Source organism: Schistocerca serialis, chromosome 6 (assembly GCF_023864345.2).
Source record: "Schistocerca serialis cubense isolate TAMUIC-IGC-003099 chromosome 6, iqSchSeri2.2, whole genome shotgun sequence".
Lineage (NCBI taxonomy): Eukaryota > Metazoa > Arthropoda > Insecta > Orthoptera > Acrididae > Schistocerca > Schistocerca serialis.
In genome coordinates this window covers 367,816,089-367,834,806 of record NC_064643.1, presented here as the reverse complement: position 1 = coordinate 367,834,806, position 18,718 = coordinate 367,816,089, and the positions used below count along the sequence as shown (strand labels likewise).

The window sequence follows — 18,718 nt, the reverse complement described above, 5'->3', positions numbered from 1 at the left end:
AAAAAAGCGACGATGGCTGAAGTGGAGAGGATATAAAATGCATACTGGCAACAACAAGGAAAGCGTTTCTGAAAAAGAGAAATTTGTTAACATCGAATATGAATTTAGGTGTTGGAAAGTAGTACAGACAATACGATACTGAATTGTGCTACAGAATAATGATGAAGGTTAGACGGGTAGATCGGGTAACTAATGAGGAGGTCATGAATCGAAATGGTGGAAAAATTTATAGTAAAGTTGTTGATAATTCTTCCGGGTTATATGGCCGTGGTCCATGGAATTCTTCTATTGCTAACGTTTCGTCCAATACTACGTTGGGGTACTCAAACAAAGAAATTAATAGAGTGGTAAGACCTAAGTACAGCAGGCCAAAGGACAAGGATGGTACACAGCAATGGAAGAATACGGTGTCTTTACCTTCCATTAGTAAGGTTACAGATCGAATCGGCAAAATTTTGCTGAAACATAAAGTGAAACCGGTATTCAAACCTACCAGAAAAATAGGACAAGAACTTCGTTCTGTTAAAGATAGAAGGCCACCATTATCATCTAGCGGTGTGTATAAAATTCCGTGTACTTGTGACAAAGTCTATATTGGTACTACGAAAAGAAATGTGAATACGAGGGTAAAGGAGCATAAAAGTCTTTGCCGACTGGGAAGAATAGATAAATCGGCCGTTGCGGAACATGCACTTCAGTCAGGTGACCATGTAGTTAAGTTTCTGAAACTAAAGTTTTAAGTGCTACCACGAACTATTATCCACGACTGCGTAGGGAGGATATTGAAATTTTAATAGAAAAGAAGAGGCCTTGAAATTAAGCGAGATATGGACAGTGGCGTTACAGAATCGATAAGTGATTTTTATCTATGACGGACTATTATCGATAGTTACATTTTATCTTTGACTAGTTTTCTCTCTGCTACTATGTGCAAGCTAGACCACGCCCATTTTTCCTCGGTATTTAGGCCGCTCTCCGACGCCCGACTCGTCAGTCGGCAGGACTCAGCAGGACCAGCCATACCTCTGAAGATGTCCAACGTAGTATTGGACGAAACGTTAGGAATAGAAGAATTCCATGGACCACGGCCGTATAACCCGGAAGAATTGTCAACAACAGTACCATCCAATCGTGAAAGCCTTCATTGTATAATTTATGGTACAACTTGTCTAAAAGAAGGGATCAGTTGATAGGACACATGCTGAGACATGAAAGAATCGAATTTGGTAATTGAGGGAAGCGCGCTGAGTAAAAATTGTGGAGGGAGATTAAGGCTTGACTACAGGAAACTGGTTCGGATGGATATGGGATGCAATAATTATGCAGGTATTGTACAGGGTAGACTACTATGAAGAGTTGTGTTAAATAAGACCACAGCAGTGACGAGATGGAAAGCGAAGGAGGGGGAACTCAGTTCCTTGTGTGCTCACGAAGGGCTTAGTGCCGAAGTAAGTTGTAGCAGAAGTCGAAAAATGCAACTGAGAACCTCACCGCCCTCACGATTGTCATGGACACACCGGCGTCTGTCTTTTGGATTTTCCCACAGCGCGGACCATCAAAAGCAGCGAAATTTCCAAACCGGTGGTTTATTTGATCTGCAACCTGCGCACGTGCAACACGCCAAGGCGGGGCGTGCGGCGTACCCGGTGTGACGGCACGTTCTGCGAAACTGCGCGTCGACTCGTTGTTATTGCTGGCCGCGTGCTCCGCGGGAGTGGGGGCGGCGCGGTGTTCCGTTGTTTGTTGGGAAAGCCGCGGCAGGAATGCCGCGCAGCCAGTTGCTGCGACATTCGCACGCACAACCACTAGTAGCGTCTCAGCTGTCGTCGACTTCTCTTCGAATTCGTGTGATTTATCATGACTTTTGACTGTTTAGCTAGACGTCGCAGAATTGTGATGGAATTTCGGTAGGACAGGCCTGACATAAACGTCCAACCACGATGCGGTGCTCCGAAATGTAGACATCATTAGGTGAGTACGACTATTAGTGTTGGCTGCATCTAGTCACTGCAGTATGCCGTCTCCGAAGAATGCGTAGTGTAGCCGCTAAAATTCGATCTACCCGTTAAACTGAGACGAAAAATAACACCAATTGCTATCTCTATACAGAGTGTTTTTAAACTCCCCGCACGAACTCGTAGGACCATACAGCAACCAGCAAACGTACCAAAACTACGGGCCACCTGCTCTCGAATTTTTCTGGGGTAATTTATCCGTTAGTAGTTTTGAAATGGAAATAACAGCACTGATTCGTATTACCTGCACATGACTGTGCAATATTTTTAAGGCACTGGAAATAATAAATCGTTGACAAATCTGATTTTCAGTTGTACGAAGAGTACAATCGACGTAATTCTGTTTCATTTAACCACATTTCACATTTTACATCTTGGCGCTAGACTTTCGTTTGCATAGTCCCTTGTGGTATGCTGCACAACGTTACGGTCTTGCGCCACAATATTGGCGACAGAGATTATTTTCTGTGCGTTGCTAACAAAGCTCGTCTCGAAATCCTTAACTGATAAAAAGCGGTTGGCATAATCTTCTGTGTTTTAGAATGCACCATATTCTGTTAACACGTATACTATTATACAGTACCGTTTGCTATTTCAATTGATCTGTGTTATGTTCTTGTCTTTGAATTTAAGCAAACTTGCAACATGCAAGCTGCAAAATACGCGCTTATGGATTGGCACTTAAATACACCATCTTCCGACATCAAATGCGCTCAGCGAAAACAGACAATCAAAGTACTCCCGAAGTCTGATAGGTATTCTTTTGAATTGAGGTTCGTAATGATCGACACGACTTAGTACTGTTTTTTGAGATATTTTTCTTCATTCCTTCAACACGTGTTTGGATGTTTAAATCAGTCAGATGAGTTAGTATTCTTATTCTCTTCCGCCGAATGTTGCAGCGTTCCGTATCCAGCTTCTACCATTAATCAGAAGTAGATTAGACTTCCAGGCTGTGTGTAGCCACTATTTATTGTATGGAACCGAATTATTTACTACGTCGACAATTATTGTTCTCGCATCTCGTGGTCGTGCGGTAGCGTTCTCGCTTCCCACGCCCGGGTTCCCGGGTTCGATTCCCGGCGGGGTCAGGGATTTTCTCTGCCTCGTGATGGCTGGGTGTTGTGTGATGTCCTTAGGTTAGTTAGGTTTAAGTAGTTCTAAGTTCTAGGGGACTGATGACCATAGATGTTAAGTCCCATAGTGCTCAGAGTCATTTGAACCAATTATTGTTCTATCGAGAGATAGACGTGGCTGTAACAATTTACAATCTACTTCGAGACATTCTGCATAAGTCAGAGCCTGTAACGACCGGCTATTGTCAGTTCTGCTCGCCGGTAACTCTAGCGATGGTAAAAATCTGGAGCAGCTGTTACTAGTAAGTGAGAACATAAGCACCTGATAACTTTGTCAGTCTCAGCGTATAGAGGGGCTCAATAGGTAGCGCCCGAAAAATTTATTTCAGTTTTTACGATGGAGAGACTTATTCATAAACAGTTTTAATTTCCACATCATAGGAGCTAATAACAATGAACTGTAACGGGCTGTTGTAGAATCCTGAATAATGTTGGTTGTGTAGCTCGGGAAACGATTTAAAGATCAGTGTGCATAGCATTTATTAGCTCTTAAATTAGTAAAATAATGTTTTTATTGAACGTTACCTTTACATGCTTTATGAAAGTAAAATAATAATTCAAAAAAAGGGTACATATTGTTGAAATAAACCGGCCATGCCTAGGACGTGCAATGTGTGGTGTGTAGAAAACAGTGCCGATACTAACTTGTATCGGGAGATGCATCCTTTACAGGAACAGACCTGTAAATATTGTGATCCATTCTGGACGAAAGAAGGGTATTTACTTACTGGACTTCGTGCAGTTACGGCATTTGTTGTAAACTAAGGAATGAAGTATCTAGCGTAGGCCACTGCTGTAGTAGCGGAGCATATCATCAATGGAAGGAGCCGCACCGACTGTACTACGGGACTAGTTTTATTTATTTCATAGCACTGTGCTTTGTTACCACATTATTTAGATGACTACAGACGTAGTAATTAGCCCAGTCACTGAAATTCTCAGATACGTGACGTGTAGACATGTGACAAGAAAAGTAAAAAGCGACAAATATTTTCATGAGTGAAAGTTTGGCGTAACCAGTAACGTTTCCGCTCACGCTATTGCTTACGTCTCGTTAGTCTGTAAGTGGCATATTTTAATAGACATTCAGTTTGTTTGAAGCATATGGTAGTAATTTTAAGAAGTTTATCCAAAAAGTGATAGTGGATTCTGTGAAGCCCTCTGCTTCCTCTCCTATATGGAGCGGGAATAAAAATTTTGAGGAGTGCCAATGACATTGTAATTCTCTCCAAGCCGGCAAAGGACGTGAAAGAGCAGATAAACGGAACGGATCTTGTCTGGAAAACAGGTTATAAGGCAAAGATCAACAAAAGTAAAACAGGAGTAATGGAATATTGTCGAGTTAAATCAGTCGATCCTGAGGGAATAAGACTGGGATGTGAGATACTACACGTAGTAGAGTTTTGTTATTTGGACCACAAACTAATCGATGATGCAAGGTAAGATAGCAAGAGAATAGTTTATGAAGAATAGAAGTTTGTTGCCATCGAATACAAATTTAAATGTTAGAAAGTCTGTTTTGGAGATATTCGTCTGGAGTGTAGGCTTCTGTGGAAGTGAAACATGAACGAAAACGGTTCAGGCAAAAAGAGAATAGAAGGCTTTGAAACGTGGTGCTACAGAAGAAAGCTGATCAGACGGGTAGATTAAATAACTAATGAAGAGGTACCGAATGGAACGGAGGAAAAAAGGGAGATCAGTTGACACGAAATTTCCTAAGGCATCAAGGAAATAGTCAGTTTGATTATGGAGGGAAGTGTGGGAGATACAAATTGTAGAGGGAAACCAAGGCTGAATACAGAAAGCAGGTTCAGACGGATGTAGGTTGCAGTAATTATGCAGAGATGACGAGACTTGCATAAGACGGACTAGCGTGGACAGCTGCACCTAACCAGTCTTCAGACTGTAGACAGCAGTGGCAACCACAACAAAATTGGAGAAGATGGCGCGTCTAGCTAGTTTTTAGGAAGACTTGAGCAGTATACGCGGACAATCTCAGCATTCGGTGAAATAATGCTGCCCACCCCCTTTTTTTTTACTGAGTGTTCTTGCGAAACGCAGATTTTACATTTCCCGGCATGCTTAGCAACCGTAAAAACTTCTTATGGCCACGTAAGCGATACTCCAGCCACAGGTCCACACACTCCTTCCGGTATTTTGAAACGAACATGTGATGGGATGAGGTTAACTCGACTAAACAAACGTTGTCAGTAACTTTCTCCAGTGCTGTGTCTGTTGAGCTACGGCCGAATTCTTTTTTTACGCTAGTCTTGAAAAAACAACTGCGATGGGTTGCAGGTGTATGTTCAGCAATTTGTCGCATGTATCGCTCAACTCTTTCGTTCCCACGGAAATTAAGTCCGACGTCGGTTTAAAGTGGAAGCTTTCATCACCAGTGTCTGGCTAACTTCGCGTTAGTAGTTCCTAGAAACCGTTTTGCAGCACTTCGTGCCTCATGTACAACACTTCCTCTCATTTGTCATTCCGCAGAATACCTTTAAGAGGCGAAGTAAAAGAGCTCTTGGTTACATACCGTCAGTAATTGTGCAGTACGTTCTAAAACTGAGAGCTAACTCTGTAATGATAAATGAAGAACATTATATCGGAGGAGTACAGTGGAGGGCCGCTATTATTGTTACTTCCTCCAGAAACCTTTCTGTGTACGTAAATGTATGAAATTTCTAAGAAATCATTTTTAATTTCTGGAAGTCTGGTAGCATACCTTCTGGGAATTTCTCTTTTAAACTGAGGAATATATTATACGTGTCAATAGTTGAAGCACGGTTTAATACGAAATAGTAATTCTTTCATGAGAAAAACTTCGAGCTATTTCTCATTGAATATAGGGCTGGTGCGAAAGTTCGTAGTGCTTTTTGTGTTGCGTGTTGATATTACAGTTGTTTGGGTTTGTTATTTTTTTATTTGTAGTTCACTGTTGCTATTTGAGTTTACATATTGTCATTTTCTGACTTGGAGATAATGAGTGGGGTAGAAAATGGGGTGCCAAGTGGAGAAATGGGAGCGTTTCCGACATAATGTTCCGACTGAGTTCAGTAGAGAGGTGACAGCAGCGGAGGCAGCCAGAAACATGCATCGGTGTGTGGGGCTAAAGCTATTGGACAGAACACGGCAAGAAAACGGTTTTCTTTTTTTAAAGAGGATCGTTTTGACATTAGCGCCTCTACGCGTTCAGGAAGACCTTCGGTGTTTGATGGACATCGTTTGGATGCATTACTCCAACGCATTAATCCACAATGATACACGTCAGTGTACTCGAGAACTGGCTGATGTGATGAACTGCTATCATTCCATCATCGTGCGACGTTTGCATGCAGTGGAGAAGGTTCAAAAATCGGTGTTGTACCGCATGCTCTAAACCAAAATCACAGCGGGTGGTCATATGTGCATCTCAGTTTGCTCATCAATTGGCTCGTGAACGACACCGACCATTTCTATCTTGTATCGTTATTGGTGACAAGAAATGATGACGTTATGCTAACATAAGGAAAAGAAAGGAATGGTTGGATCCAAACAAAACAGCAGCTCCCCATACAAAGAGCTTCGCGCCTCCACAAAAGATAATGTTATGCATCTGATGGAACGGCGACGGTGTGGTGTGCTATGAATTGCTTCCCTGAGACGTTTATTTTCAACAACCGAAACGTCTTGTAGACGCACATCAAATACTACAGGCAGATTGCGTGAAATGATGCTAATCCGCGTCATCGCTCGCCCACATTTTGCTAGACCCACACAAAAAAAAGACCCTATACATGATCTAGGTTGGGAAGTCATTCCGCACCCACCTTATTCACCTGATTTTGCACCCTCACATTTTCTCCTTTTCTGCTCTCGATCGAACAGCCTTCAAGGAACCTCCTTTCCGGATGAAAATGCGCTCCGAACATGGTTCTTCGCCTGAACACCACGTGATTTCTGCAATCGCGAAATCGAAAAATTACCCCAGCGATGGCAGACGGTTATAAATAGTGAAGGAGAATATATTATTGATGGTAATGTTTGTTATACTTATGGAAAAAACCTAGGAACAAAAGCAGCCACTTAATATACAAGTGGTATGCACACAAAAATTTTCCTCCCTTTCTTTTTCCCAAGAATATGCCTCTTAATACCTCATAGTGTAGTTACGAGTTAGACTCAAAACATTTAATTACTTTAAACAATTAGATATTAAAAATAATTAAGGGGAAAATGACATCAAACAATAATATTTAGGTTCTTAGTCCACTCTAACTATGTCACCCCTTCTAATTAATTCAGAACTATTCGAGAAATTGTTTAGAAAATGTAACAAACCTTGTTGTAATTTGTGTTTTATGGATGCACAAAGATTTGTGAGAGCCAGTGTGACGGATGTTTTTACAAGTATCACCGTCCTATCGCAAGAAATAGCTAAAGGTCTCCTAGACTGCTGTCTCTCAAACTAGGCGTATTTGTAAAGCCGCAGGATCATGACCCACATTTCAAAACAGAATAATACCGGTACTTGATAAGAAATTACGTCTTCCAGTCTACGGTGTGACTAAGCCATTTCTACGCGGAGGTCTCGCACGTTATGCAGGAGAACTCCAATGAAGTTTGAAAGGTGGGAGAGAGATACTGGCGAGTAGGTCGCGAGACGCGCGTGGTTGGCTCAGTTGGTAAGAGCGTTGTCCTGGATCAAGTCCTGATCCGGTATATCGTTTTAACCTTCCAGGAAGTTAGAATTATGATATAAGGTATGCATTACCAGACGTGACCTTTGCGCAGGCCTCTGTGCCCCTTACAGCTAATTTCAGTTCATTGAGTTTAAGACTTGTAAGTGCTTCGTATAAGATATTCCAGTTTTGTTGTAGAATGCATTTCCTGAGCTGCTGAGAATAGTTCCCGAATTCCTGTGTTAGCGAAATTCAAAGTGCCTGCTAATCCCTTGCCATCAAGAACAGCGAAACTGCGGTCTGAATTGTGCGCTTATGCGATAGCGGGAAATGAATGTTCTGGAGCAATTGTTTCACACAAACGAAATTTTTTCATATACTTTGTTAGCTGTACATTGTAATGATTATAATCGCCATTCATATACGTCAACAGTTAGTTCCATTGTCTCTGGTTTCGACGCATTCTTCCACAGAGGCGATCATAAAAGTACTGGATGCCTTCACGGGATCTGGTGTCCGGCTATACTTTCACATGCTGTCATAGGTGCTCAAATAATGTTGCCAGTAATGCACATCTCATGCAAAACATCTGCTCTACTGGATAGAAGTCTCGTGATCGTGTTGAGCATAGGACTTGAACTTCCAGGAGATAGCACTGTCTTACGTTAGGTGTCGGCACGTTCATTGCCCTGTTGGAAAGAGCACATCCCCCTGGCTTAAGGAATGGCAACTGACTCGACACAGTAATGGTCTAGCTGTATCCTTCACTATTATGTGCTGTCTTATCAGACACTGCAAGTGTACGGCTGTTATAAGCTATGGTTTCCCCACATGACACCTGTGGGTCACGCTACATGTTGCTGTCTTCTGTAACCGATAGTTTTACACTCGACTGTCGACGCCACTCTCAAAAATGATCGTCATTGATGCGAAGACAGAATCTACTCTTATCACTAAACACAATTTTGGATCAGTGGCGTCATTTGTTACACCGTCGGAGACAGACCGTACTGTTATGACGTGTGGGAGGAAGCTACTATTGTTGCCCGTAGTTCACGTCCCGGTATGGCAAGTTCGTTCTACAGTGAGGATAACGACAAGTGGCACTTCCACCTCATATTGAAATCGTAAGCAGTTGACTTCCACATGTTTGTAAGAACTGAAATACGGTACGATGACTTACTTCTGTGGCACGCAGTCTCATAACCGCGGAGAAAGTTGGTGTGCTCTGCAGCAAAAGTGCAACCACAGTCATCCCTGCGTGCCACAGAACGTAGATGACGCCACTGTGCCCACCTTCGCTCTTATTCAGGACTGCTAAACGTCGCTGTGAACTAAAAGACAAAAATAAAACTTCTCCCAATTCTCGTTATGGAAAGGGGCAAACCCTAAAAAGAAACGAAGACAAAGGATACTAGGAGATTCACGTTAGTAATTTAGCGCTACATAATAATTGTTGGCTAGTAATTTAATGTACTAGAAGTAACGGAGTGCCATAAAAGAAAATCGATTTCCTCAGGAAAAAATCAGAGAATTTAAACATTGTACCGTAGTTACATAAAAGCGACAGGCGGGTAAATGCCCCACACATACCAAGATATCAAACTAGAGAACATGAGCACACTGCCTCAGATCAGTATTTCAAAATGCTGGTTGTAGCCATAATGCAATTCATTGTTGATGCTCTTTGAACGGTCAAGCTGCAAACTGTCTAGTCCGGTGGCCTTTTTTTACTAACTAAAATGACAAAGAAATCATCCATAAAGATGATAAACGTCAACAGATTTTTTTATCTACAAACGAAAGAAAATTTGTTTTATGATGCATCAGAGGCCCGAACCTCATCTGATTAAAATATAAAATAATAATATTTAGCAGAACAGTTTTTAGGTCGTTATAAAATATTAATGGAACAACTCGCAATTTGTTTTTTTTTTCTTTTTCACTCCTAAATACGAAATTTTTCTACCAAGAAGAGTCGGACGAATCTGTTAACATGAGAATAATATTTAATAAATAACATGAAATATTCTTATCACCTAAAAACTTCTACATACTTACCGACACAGAACAGCAATGTAAAAAGTACAAGGTTCATGTCACGATACAGAAATAGAGAAAGATGGTAGCGTTCCTAGTGGCCTGGCAATGAACTTCGAATACTGGAGAAAACCCGTATTCTTTTTTTGCGAAATACGAGTATTAGATGATAATATTTTTCATTTGTACTTTATGGTTGGACTTCGTAGTTTGGTAATAAAGTATGTGCTTGGGTTTTGTGAGGTCGCAAAGTAGGTCGTAATAGTATTTGACTGAGATTTCTCAAATACAGGATTACGGTAACTTCTCCACCAGTTATGTAAAGTTTCACAAATGACACAGGTGGTCGCCTTTGATTTCAGATTATTTATTTGTAAAATCCAATACTATAATCTCGACGCTGTGGCCATTATCAAGTGAAAATAAGTTTGCTTTGGCACACACAAAAACCTAAAGGCCAACTGACATGACATGACACAGAAGCTGATTTCGTCGCATTGTGTACCCGATTACGACTTCTTGTATCTATTGCACTCTTTGAAATGCACTGTCAATCTGTTGTTCGCATTCTGATTAATTTTTGCTCACATCCGTAATACTGGGTGGGATAACCGTGGAGGTAGCTCCATGTGGATAACTGATTTCACATTTGTTGTTGTTTCATGTAAAACAAAAGATGGTTTCGTTGCATGGTTTCCGTGTGTCCCTGTATATTTAACATGTCTGTGTATTAACTACTGTATTTAAATACATAGTAAGTATATTGCTCAAATTGCCCATTATTTTTGTTCGTATTCGTTTTTCGTACATCCTTACATTTGATGGAAAAAAATGGCTCTGAACACTATGGGACTTAACATCTGAGGTCATCAGTCCCCTAGAACTTAAACCTTACTAACTTAAGGACATCACACAAATCCATGCCCGAGGCAGGATTCGAACCTGCGACCGCATTTGATGGAGAACTCCTAAATTTTTAATAGGAGTCGGAGGATGATTCTAATACGTTGATTTCTGCTAACATGTATTCTCTGTAGTACGTTTTAATAATGTATGAACACATTTGCGCAGATTGCATTTGCATGGAACAATGCTCTAGTCACCGAGTCCACAACACGTACTCGTTTTCGTCTACATCCATACTCTGCAAAGCACTGTGAAGTGGCACTCAGTGGCAAGAAGCAGCCCCATTCAACGTAGAATTAGTACATGCTCATTCTGTGACTAATAAAATTGAATACCATTTCTGTCAAAGGCCGCTAACATGTAGATCTCCATTTAAATGCGATGAAGTACGAAAAACGTACGCGAAGAAAAATAAAGTAGAATATGAGCAATACACTTACAACGCCTTTAAATCGAGAAATTTACGTACAGATTAGCAGGGAGGAACAAATGTCCATAGAACACCATGCGACGAAACCAACTATTTTATATTAAATAAAAACAAATATGGTATCACTTATTCCACCCAATATTACGGATGCGAGCAAAAACCAAGCACAATACGAGCAACGTAGTCACAGTTCAATTCAAAGAATGCGATAAACACACGAAACCGTAATCAGGAACACAATGCTGCGAGACCAGCATCTGTTCTGAATGAAACGAAAATAAATATACTAATATAAAAGACAAAATTATACATTAAGAAACCGACATGATACACTTGCAGCGCTCCAAGTGGACTGACAGCGAACCGAGATTTGTTACCGGAAATCCCTGCAAGAGTTTCATCTCCGTGGTTAACGCCCGTGTTGAAATGAACGAGGCACTTTCAGAGCGGTGGCAGCGGTGCCTCGGAAACGACTCTGTCATCGAGAGGTGTTCATCTAGTGATCAGCGACTCCAGACGTCGTTTCACACTTTTTTCCTCATGTTTTCCTCCTCTCTGCTATATTATGAAAGGTGACGGAGTTAGCTTTCCTGTAAACGAATGTTATGCAGAGTTGACAAAAAAATTGATAATTATGTTCGGAACTCCGTAGCATCATAATTTATCACAATTTGCAGTTGTAGCTGCTTGTCAATGAGTTACAGAAATCACTTAAGGACGTAATTTTTTAGGAGCTAACGTCTATGATGTAGTAGTGATGAGCGTCACTGGTAAATTTCAATAATTAGTTCACATTTACTGTCGTGGAAATGCCAGGAAGGGGACCCTCTCATTCACAGTTGGATTCTACTTGAACAAAAGTAAGCAGCGAAAATTACATATGGTGTCAAAATGAAAGGCTTTCAGTGCGCTCCCTGTGACACAAACCTCTATCTCTGTACACTGCTGGTCATTTAAACTGCAACACCAGTAAGTAGCAAATAATGAAATTTTACTTATTGTGCGTGTATACTACAGCAAGAGAAATGCATGATTACATTTGTACGAGATTCACGGGAACACAGAGTGCGAAATTTACTGCACAGGCCTGCCACCTCTGGTAGCAAAAACAAGTGTAACCCAACCGGGCATCGAGTCGAACCGAGCTTGGATGACACATAAGGGTACGTCATTTCACGTTGTTTCAACTCTCTGCCGGATTTCATCAATCGTAGTGGCTAGCGCGTGGTGGCGTGCCAGCCTCTCAGCAACTCATGACCAGATGTTTTCAACAAGTGAGAGGCCAGGGTAACAGTCGAACACCCTTTGAATCGACATAGGGTAGAACAGCACCGGTAACATGAGGTATTTCATTGTCTTACTGAAAGACAGTCACGAGGACATCGAAGACAGGGCACAACAAACGGTCTTAAAATGTCAGAAATTTAAGTACTGCTGTTCAAATTACTGGCTATGCGAACCACAAGCTATAGTGGAATGTGGCAGCAGCATCACGTCAGCTGATGGGTCCATATGACAAGGATGAATGCATAGAGGCAACGTTCGTTTTCCTCGGAGTCTCTGAAGACACACACATCCATCTTGAGGCTGTATGCTGAACCGGCACACGTCTGAAACGACGTGAGGTGCCATTCATGTGTGCAATGTTGCAGGCGGGCGCACCGATTGTCGGCGCACCTCTCTACTGCTTCATCAAGAGAATAATCTACATTTGTCTCCGTGCTGACGGTCCATGGTGCTCCAAACGTCGCGGTCCATGGTGCTCGGGATGTCGTGTCATTGTACAGTGGATACTTTTCTTGCTGCAAAGAAGTGAGTTTATGGACTCAAGCTATGTGACGCGTCTGTACGATCCTGAACGGCCGAGCGAACAATGAATGTGTCCTCTTGGGTACTACTCTCACGAAACCGCGGAGATCAAGCATGACGTTGGCCATCGATAACCCATCAATTCCATACTAGCATGTCAGTCGTGGGATCCCGACGAACACGGACAGTATCACTGAACGATAAACAGCAGTTTCCATAGGCCACAATCGAGCCACTATCTGAGTCCAACGCGTACTGGTAGACGTTTCTCTATCTTACACCAGGCATAACACGATCTTCTGACCAAACAAACAACATTCACATACTATTACCGAATGAGATACTTGCCACGTAATATTTCCTTACATACAGAATGTCATAATCATCATCCTTCTTTCAAGGATTAAACTGTTACCTGTTCCGAACTGGAAATTGTACGTGGGCGATAGGCATTTCAGACAAGAAGGGAAAAGAAGCTTTTGAATTGTGATGTTATAGAAGAATTCTAATCGGTATATCGAATAACAAATAAGATGACACAAAATGGAACTGGAAAAAAATTTGTGGCACAACTTGGCTAAAAGAAGGGATCGGCTGATAGGACATATCCTGAGGCATCAAAGAATTATCAGTTTCGTAATTGTAGACGGAGACTAAGGCTTGAATGCAGTGAGCAGAATGGATGTAGGTTGAGGCTTGCAAAGGATAGACTCGCATGGAGAGCCGCATTAAAACCAATCTTCTGACTGAAGAAGACGACGACGACAACGACGACGACGACGACGACGACGACAACAACAACAACAGTCGGCTTATCGAGAGTCAGCACATAACTGGTATTGACAATCTACGCAAAACTGACCTGAAAGCATTGACAGAGTAATGCGCGTTCCTTTGTCTCCATTGAACTTGTGTAATGTAACGTTTCTGCGTCTTTCCGACAACGACCACATGGTCCAGTAGTACGAGAGCTCCATTCTGACGCTTCTGTTTGTTGGGCCTACAGACATGTCACCGGTGAGGTGGCGGCGGCCGGAGGCGCGCTGCTGGTCACCACAACGCAGCAACAAGGTGCACCCCTCCCCGGAGCACCTGCAAACGCCTGCCTCTGGCGCTGGGGCCAGCGCTGCCTGCCGTGAGAAGAGGAACCCACTACTCGAGCGCGTCAAGACAACGCGCCTCTCCTGCTTCTCCCAGGATGACTGCCGCCGTGGCCTGCTGCTCGATGGCTCGCAGGTCAGTCCTTAGTTTCAGTGGTTAGGCCAGCTGTTCGTTTTTACGTACTCACATTGATACTTGTTTGTGTCATTATTAATTCTACTTCAAAATGGATATACATAAAATCATAGTAGCAGCTTATTCGAAACCCGCCATTGCAATAGATTGTAGGAAAGTAGAAGTACTGGCCTGATACAAAAATACTTCTTTGCTCACTAATCCTGCTTGTTCGTCTCGTTACATGAACAATTTTTTACTAATATACCGACAACCTTCGTAGTACATTCAGTCCCCTATGTAGTTAGTTGTCAACAATTAATCACAGCCTGAAAGCAACAACAACATTTATAAATATAACTGAAGCAGAAATGATTTACACTATACAGGGTGTTACAAAAAGTTATGGCCAAACTTTCAGGAAACATTCCTCACACACAAAGAAAGAAAATATGTTATGTGGACATGTGTCCGGAAACGCTTACTTTCCATGTTAGAGCTCATTTTACTACTTCTCTTCAAATCACATTAATCATGGAATGCAAACACACAGCAACAGAACGTACCAGCGTGACTTCAAACACTTTGTTACAGGAAATGTTCAAAATGTTCTCCGTTAGCGAGGATACGTGCATCCACCCTCCATCGCATGGAATCCCTGATGCGCTGATGCAGCCCTGGAGAATAGCGTATTGTATTACGGCTGTCCACAGTACGAGCACAAAGAGTCTCTACATTTGGTACCGGGGTTGCATAGACAAGAGCTTTCAAGTGCCCCCATAAATGAAAGTCAAGTGGGTTGAGGTCAGGAGAGCGTGGAGGCCATGGAATTGGTCCATCTCTACCAACCCATCGGTCACCGAATCTGTTGTTGAGAAGCGTACGAACACTTCGACTGAAATGTGCGGGAGCTCCTTCGTGCATGAACCACATGTTGTGTCGTACTTGTAAAGGCACATGTTCTAGCAGCACAGGTAGAGTATCCCGTATGAAATCATGATAACGTGCTCCATTGAGCGTAGGTGGAAGAACATGGGGCCCAATCAAGACATCACCAACAATGCCTGCCCAAACGTTCACAGAAAATCTGTGTTGATGACGTGATTGCACAATTGCGTGCGGATTCTCATCAGCCCACACATGTTGATTGTGAAAATTTACAATTTGATCACGTTGGAATGAAGCCTCATCCGTAAGGAGAACATTTGCACTGAAATGAGGATTGACACATTGTTGGATGAACCATTCGCTGAAGTGTACCCGTGGAGGCCAATCAGCTGCTGATAGTGCCTGCACACGCTGTACATGGTACGGAAACAACTGGTTCTCCTATAGCACTCTCCATACAGTGCCGTGGTCAACGTTACCTTGTACAGCAGCAACTTCTCTGACGCTGACATTAGGGTTATCGTCAACTGCACGAAGAATTGCCTCACCCATTGCAGGTGTCCTCATCGTTCTAGGTCTGCCCCAGTCGCGAGTCATAGGCTGGGATGTTCTGTGCTCCCTAAGACGCCGATCAATTGCTTCGAACATCTTCCTGTCGGGACACCTTCGTTCTGGAAAACTGCCTTGATACAAACGTACCGCGCCACGGCTATTGCCCCATGCTAATCCGTACATCAAATGGGCACCTGCCAACTCCGCATTTGTAAACATTGCACTGACTGCAAAACCACGTTCCTGATGAACACTAACCTGTTGATGCTACGTACTGATGTGTTTGATGCTAGTACTGTAGAGCAATGAGTCGCATGTCAACACAAGCACCGAAGTCAACATTACCTTCATTCAATTGGGCCAACTGGCAGTGAATCGAGGAATTACAGTACATACTGACGAAACTAAAATGAGCTCTAACATGGAAATTAAGCATTTTCGGACACTTGTCCACATAACATCTTTTCTTTATTTGTGTGTGAGGAATGTTGCCTGAAAGTTTGGCCGTGCCGTTTTGTAACACCCTGTATATCTCTCAGCCTTAGTGCGTCACAGAAAGGCTCAAGGTATTTAGAAACACACAAACAGAAATGTTGCTTTACACAATATGTGTGTCACTGTGCCTTTTACCAGATAGACAGCCCGATGAAACCCTCTTAGTCCTAGTTTAACAGCCACAGTCCCACCGCGAATACTGTTTTCCCTCTTCTGGTGCACTCTCATCTTCACCAAATGACTATTTTCATTGTAGCTCTGTGACTATGGAGTAGCAACATATCCACATCGTCTTCCCCGTAGTTCTGCGGATTGTGCTTCAAGTTCTCCAGACAAGAGTTTTGAAACACCTTGCCTCATTTGTCCTTGGCCTTAAATCAATAAACACAGCAAGCATAGTACATTCGTCATCTTCACATGAAGACTGTCATTCAGGGTATTACGTACACAGCACAACTCAATTAACTGATCAGTTTTTCGAAACCCGTAATTGCCTCCCAGTGCGACTGAGACATTCGGAGTTTGCCTCAAAGATGCCTACAACCTTCCTCTGTGATGGTGGAAGAGCGTGACGCCCTGCAACATCACCCTCAGGCTTGGCGACAATTCATACAGCAAGGCGTCAACACATGCGAAAGAAAGTCTGGTGCCCAGAAGTTCATGTGAAGTGTAAACTGAGTTAATGATGTCATATTGGCACAAAATTTCACCACAATTCTTCCCAGTGCCACTGTGCAAGTGTTACACGATGGGAAGATCTTCCCCACATTCACCCCTTCTTTTGACGCCTCTGCGATGGCCAGAACTGCAAAACTGAGCATTGAAATCACATGGTTTTCTTATGGGAGGATGAGGAAAACGTTTCCGACTCACCGCCACTCAGAATCAACACGAAAAGGCAGTTTGCAATGGATTGAGCAACAGGATGACATTCTTGACAACTTTTGACACTGCTGACTCCTCTCACCCCTTCCTGGGATGATTCAACCCTTCTGTAAGGACACTGTGGGTCTGCAACAACCTCAGTGAACATGGTCGCATCCCTTTGGAGTGTAGCCCGACCGCGATTTCTGATCTGGTGTAGTGGGGAAACCACTAGGGACCACTCAAATCCATTTGACAAAATTTGAAAGTGATCAGAAGCAGCAGAGGATGTTTATGCTTCTTTAGCTCTCCTGTTTCATGCCCTCCTGTGGTGTGACCACGGAAGGATGCAATATTAACACGTGTGAATAAAATAGCAGAGGATATTTCAAAGACCTCCCAGTCCGGCGGCACCTTTGATGTCAACCGAACATCTTTGCTGCACAGTTTAAAAATGTTCCTGTGCAGAGACAGCCATTCATTGATTCCTAGGCACCAGGATGAGGGGCTTCCCTTTGATAGCCCTTATATTTTACATATGGCCTGCAGACACTGCATTAGCAATGTAGTGCCACTAAGTTGAGCAGTGTTGGAATAGTTCCCTCTCACAATGTCGTCTCAGAATCTGTGAATAGGTTTCTCTGTACAGGAAGATTTTTAAAGTACCTAATAAAGACGTATGGGTGGCATCGAGGGTGTTGCCTAACTGGAGGTCTTAGAAGGACCCTTTGCTGTCTTATTTATGAGTATGTCAATGTTGCACCCCTCTCCTCATCCCCTCCCCTCTTGTGAACAGGCCATTGGAAGTTGCGAAACAGGAGGGCTGTAAAAGCATAAATACCCTTGCCACTTTGGATCACGGTCAAATTTTGTTGAATGGATTTGAACAGTCCCTAGGGGTTCCACCCTATACAGCGAGAAAAAACTGCAGTCACGCAACACTCCAGAGGAGTGGATTCATGTTCAGTGGGATTGCAAGCCCACAATGTCCTTAAAGAAGAGTTTAACTGACCAGTGGGGTTTCAGCAGTGTCAAAGGTTTGAACTCTTGTTTTTGACAGTGAAATGTGTGGAAATCAACATTCTATGAGGCCTTTTCGTGTCAATTCTGATGGCAGTAGGTCTGAAATGTTTTCCTCGGCCACTAATAAGAAAACCACATGATTTCTATGCTGGCCATTATGGTTCTAACCTCCAGCACAGAGAAGTCAAAAGGAGTGAAAAGTGAGTTTAATGACCTTTCCCATCGTGCAACATGTCCATGGTGGCGTTGGAGAGAATTGTGGTGAAATCTGGTGCCAATGTGACATCATTATCCCACCTTGCACCTCACATTAACTTCTCCTGAGCTCAGGATTTCTTTTTGCATGTGTCGACACCTTGATGTTTGAAGAAGATTAACGACCTAAATATAAGTAATGTTTTTCTTGCTGTATGTTGATGAAGTATATTGCTTCAAGTATTAAGCAGACAAATGAAGTTGCTTTATTTCACCATCTGTAGTCAATTACAGATGTGCTATTGCTGTCTGGCAATCACATTTTCATCATGCATACATATTCTTGCACTTAATAGCAAAATGTTTGTTTCTTAATGATTTCTTGTCAGGAAGCTATACCTACAGGCCTATAGTTTATAGTCTCCCACCATGCTTTCTGTCTATGATTTCAGAGTAATCTCAGGGACTACTGTAGGGATTTTGATATGTTTT

General features: G+C 42.6%; 1 protein-coding gene across 3 annotated transcripts in view; it reads left to right on the top strand.

Moving 5' to 3' along the window:
• Positions 1-18,718, top strand: part of LOC126484299 (E3 ubiquitin-protein ligase LNX-like) — a 668,372-nt gene that overhangs the window by 629,713 nt on the left and 19,941 nt on the right. For 2 of the 3 annotated variants that reach the window (XM_050107730.1, XM_050107731.1), the window contains one exon: positions 14,001-14,230. In XM_050107730.1, the coding sequence (XP_049963687.1) occupies positions 14,001-14,230 (230 nt within the window). Of the gene's footprint in view, positions 1-1,760; positions 1,972-14,000; positions 14,231-18,718 lie in introns of those variants that run through there. The other variant, XM_050107732.1, reaches the window with a different exon arrangement.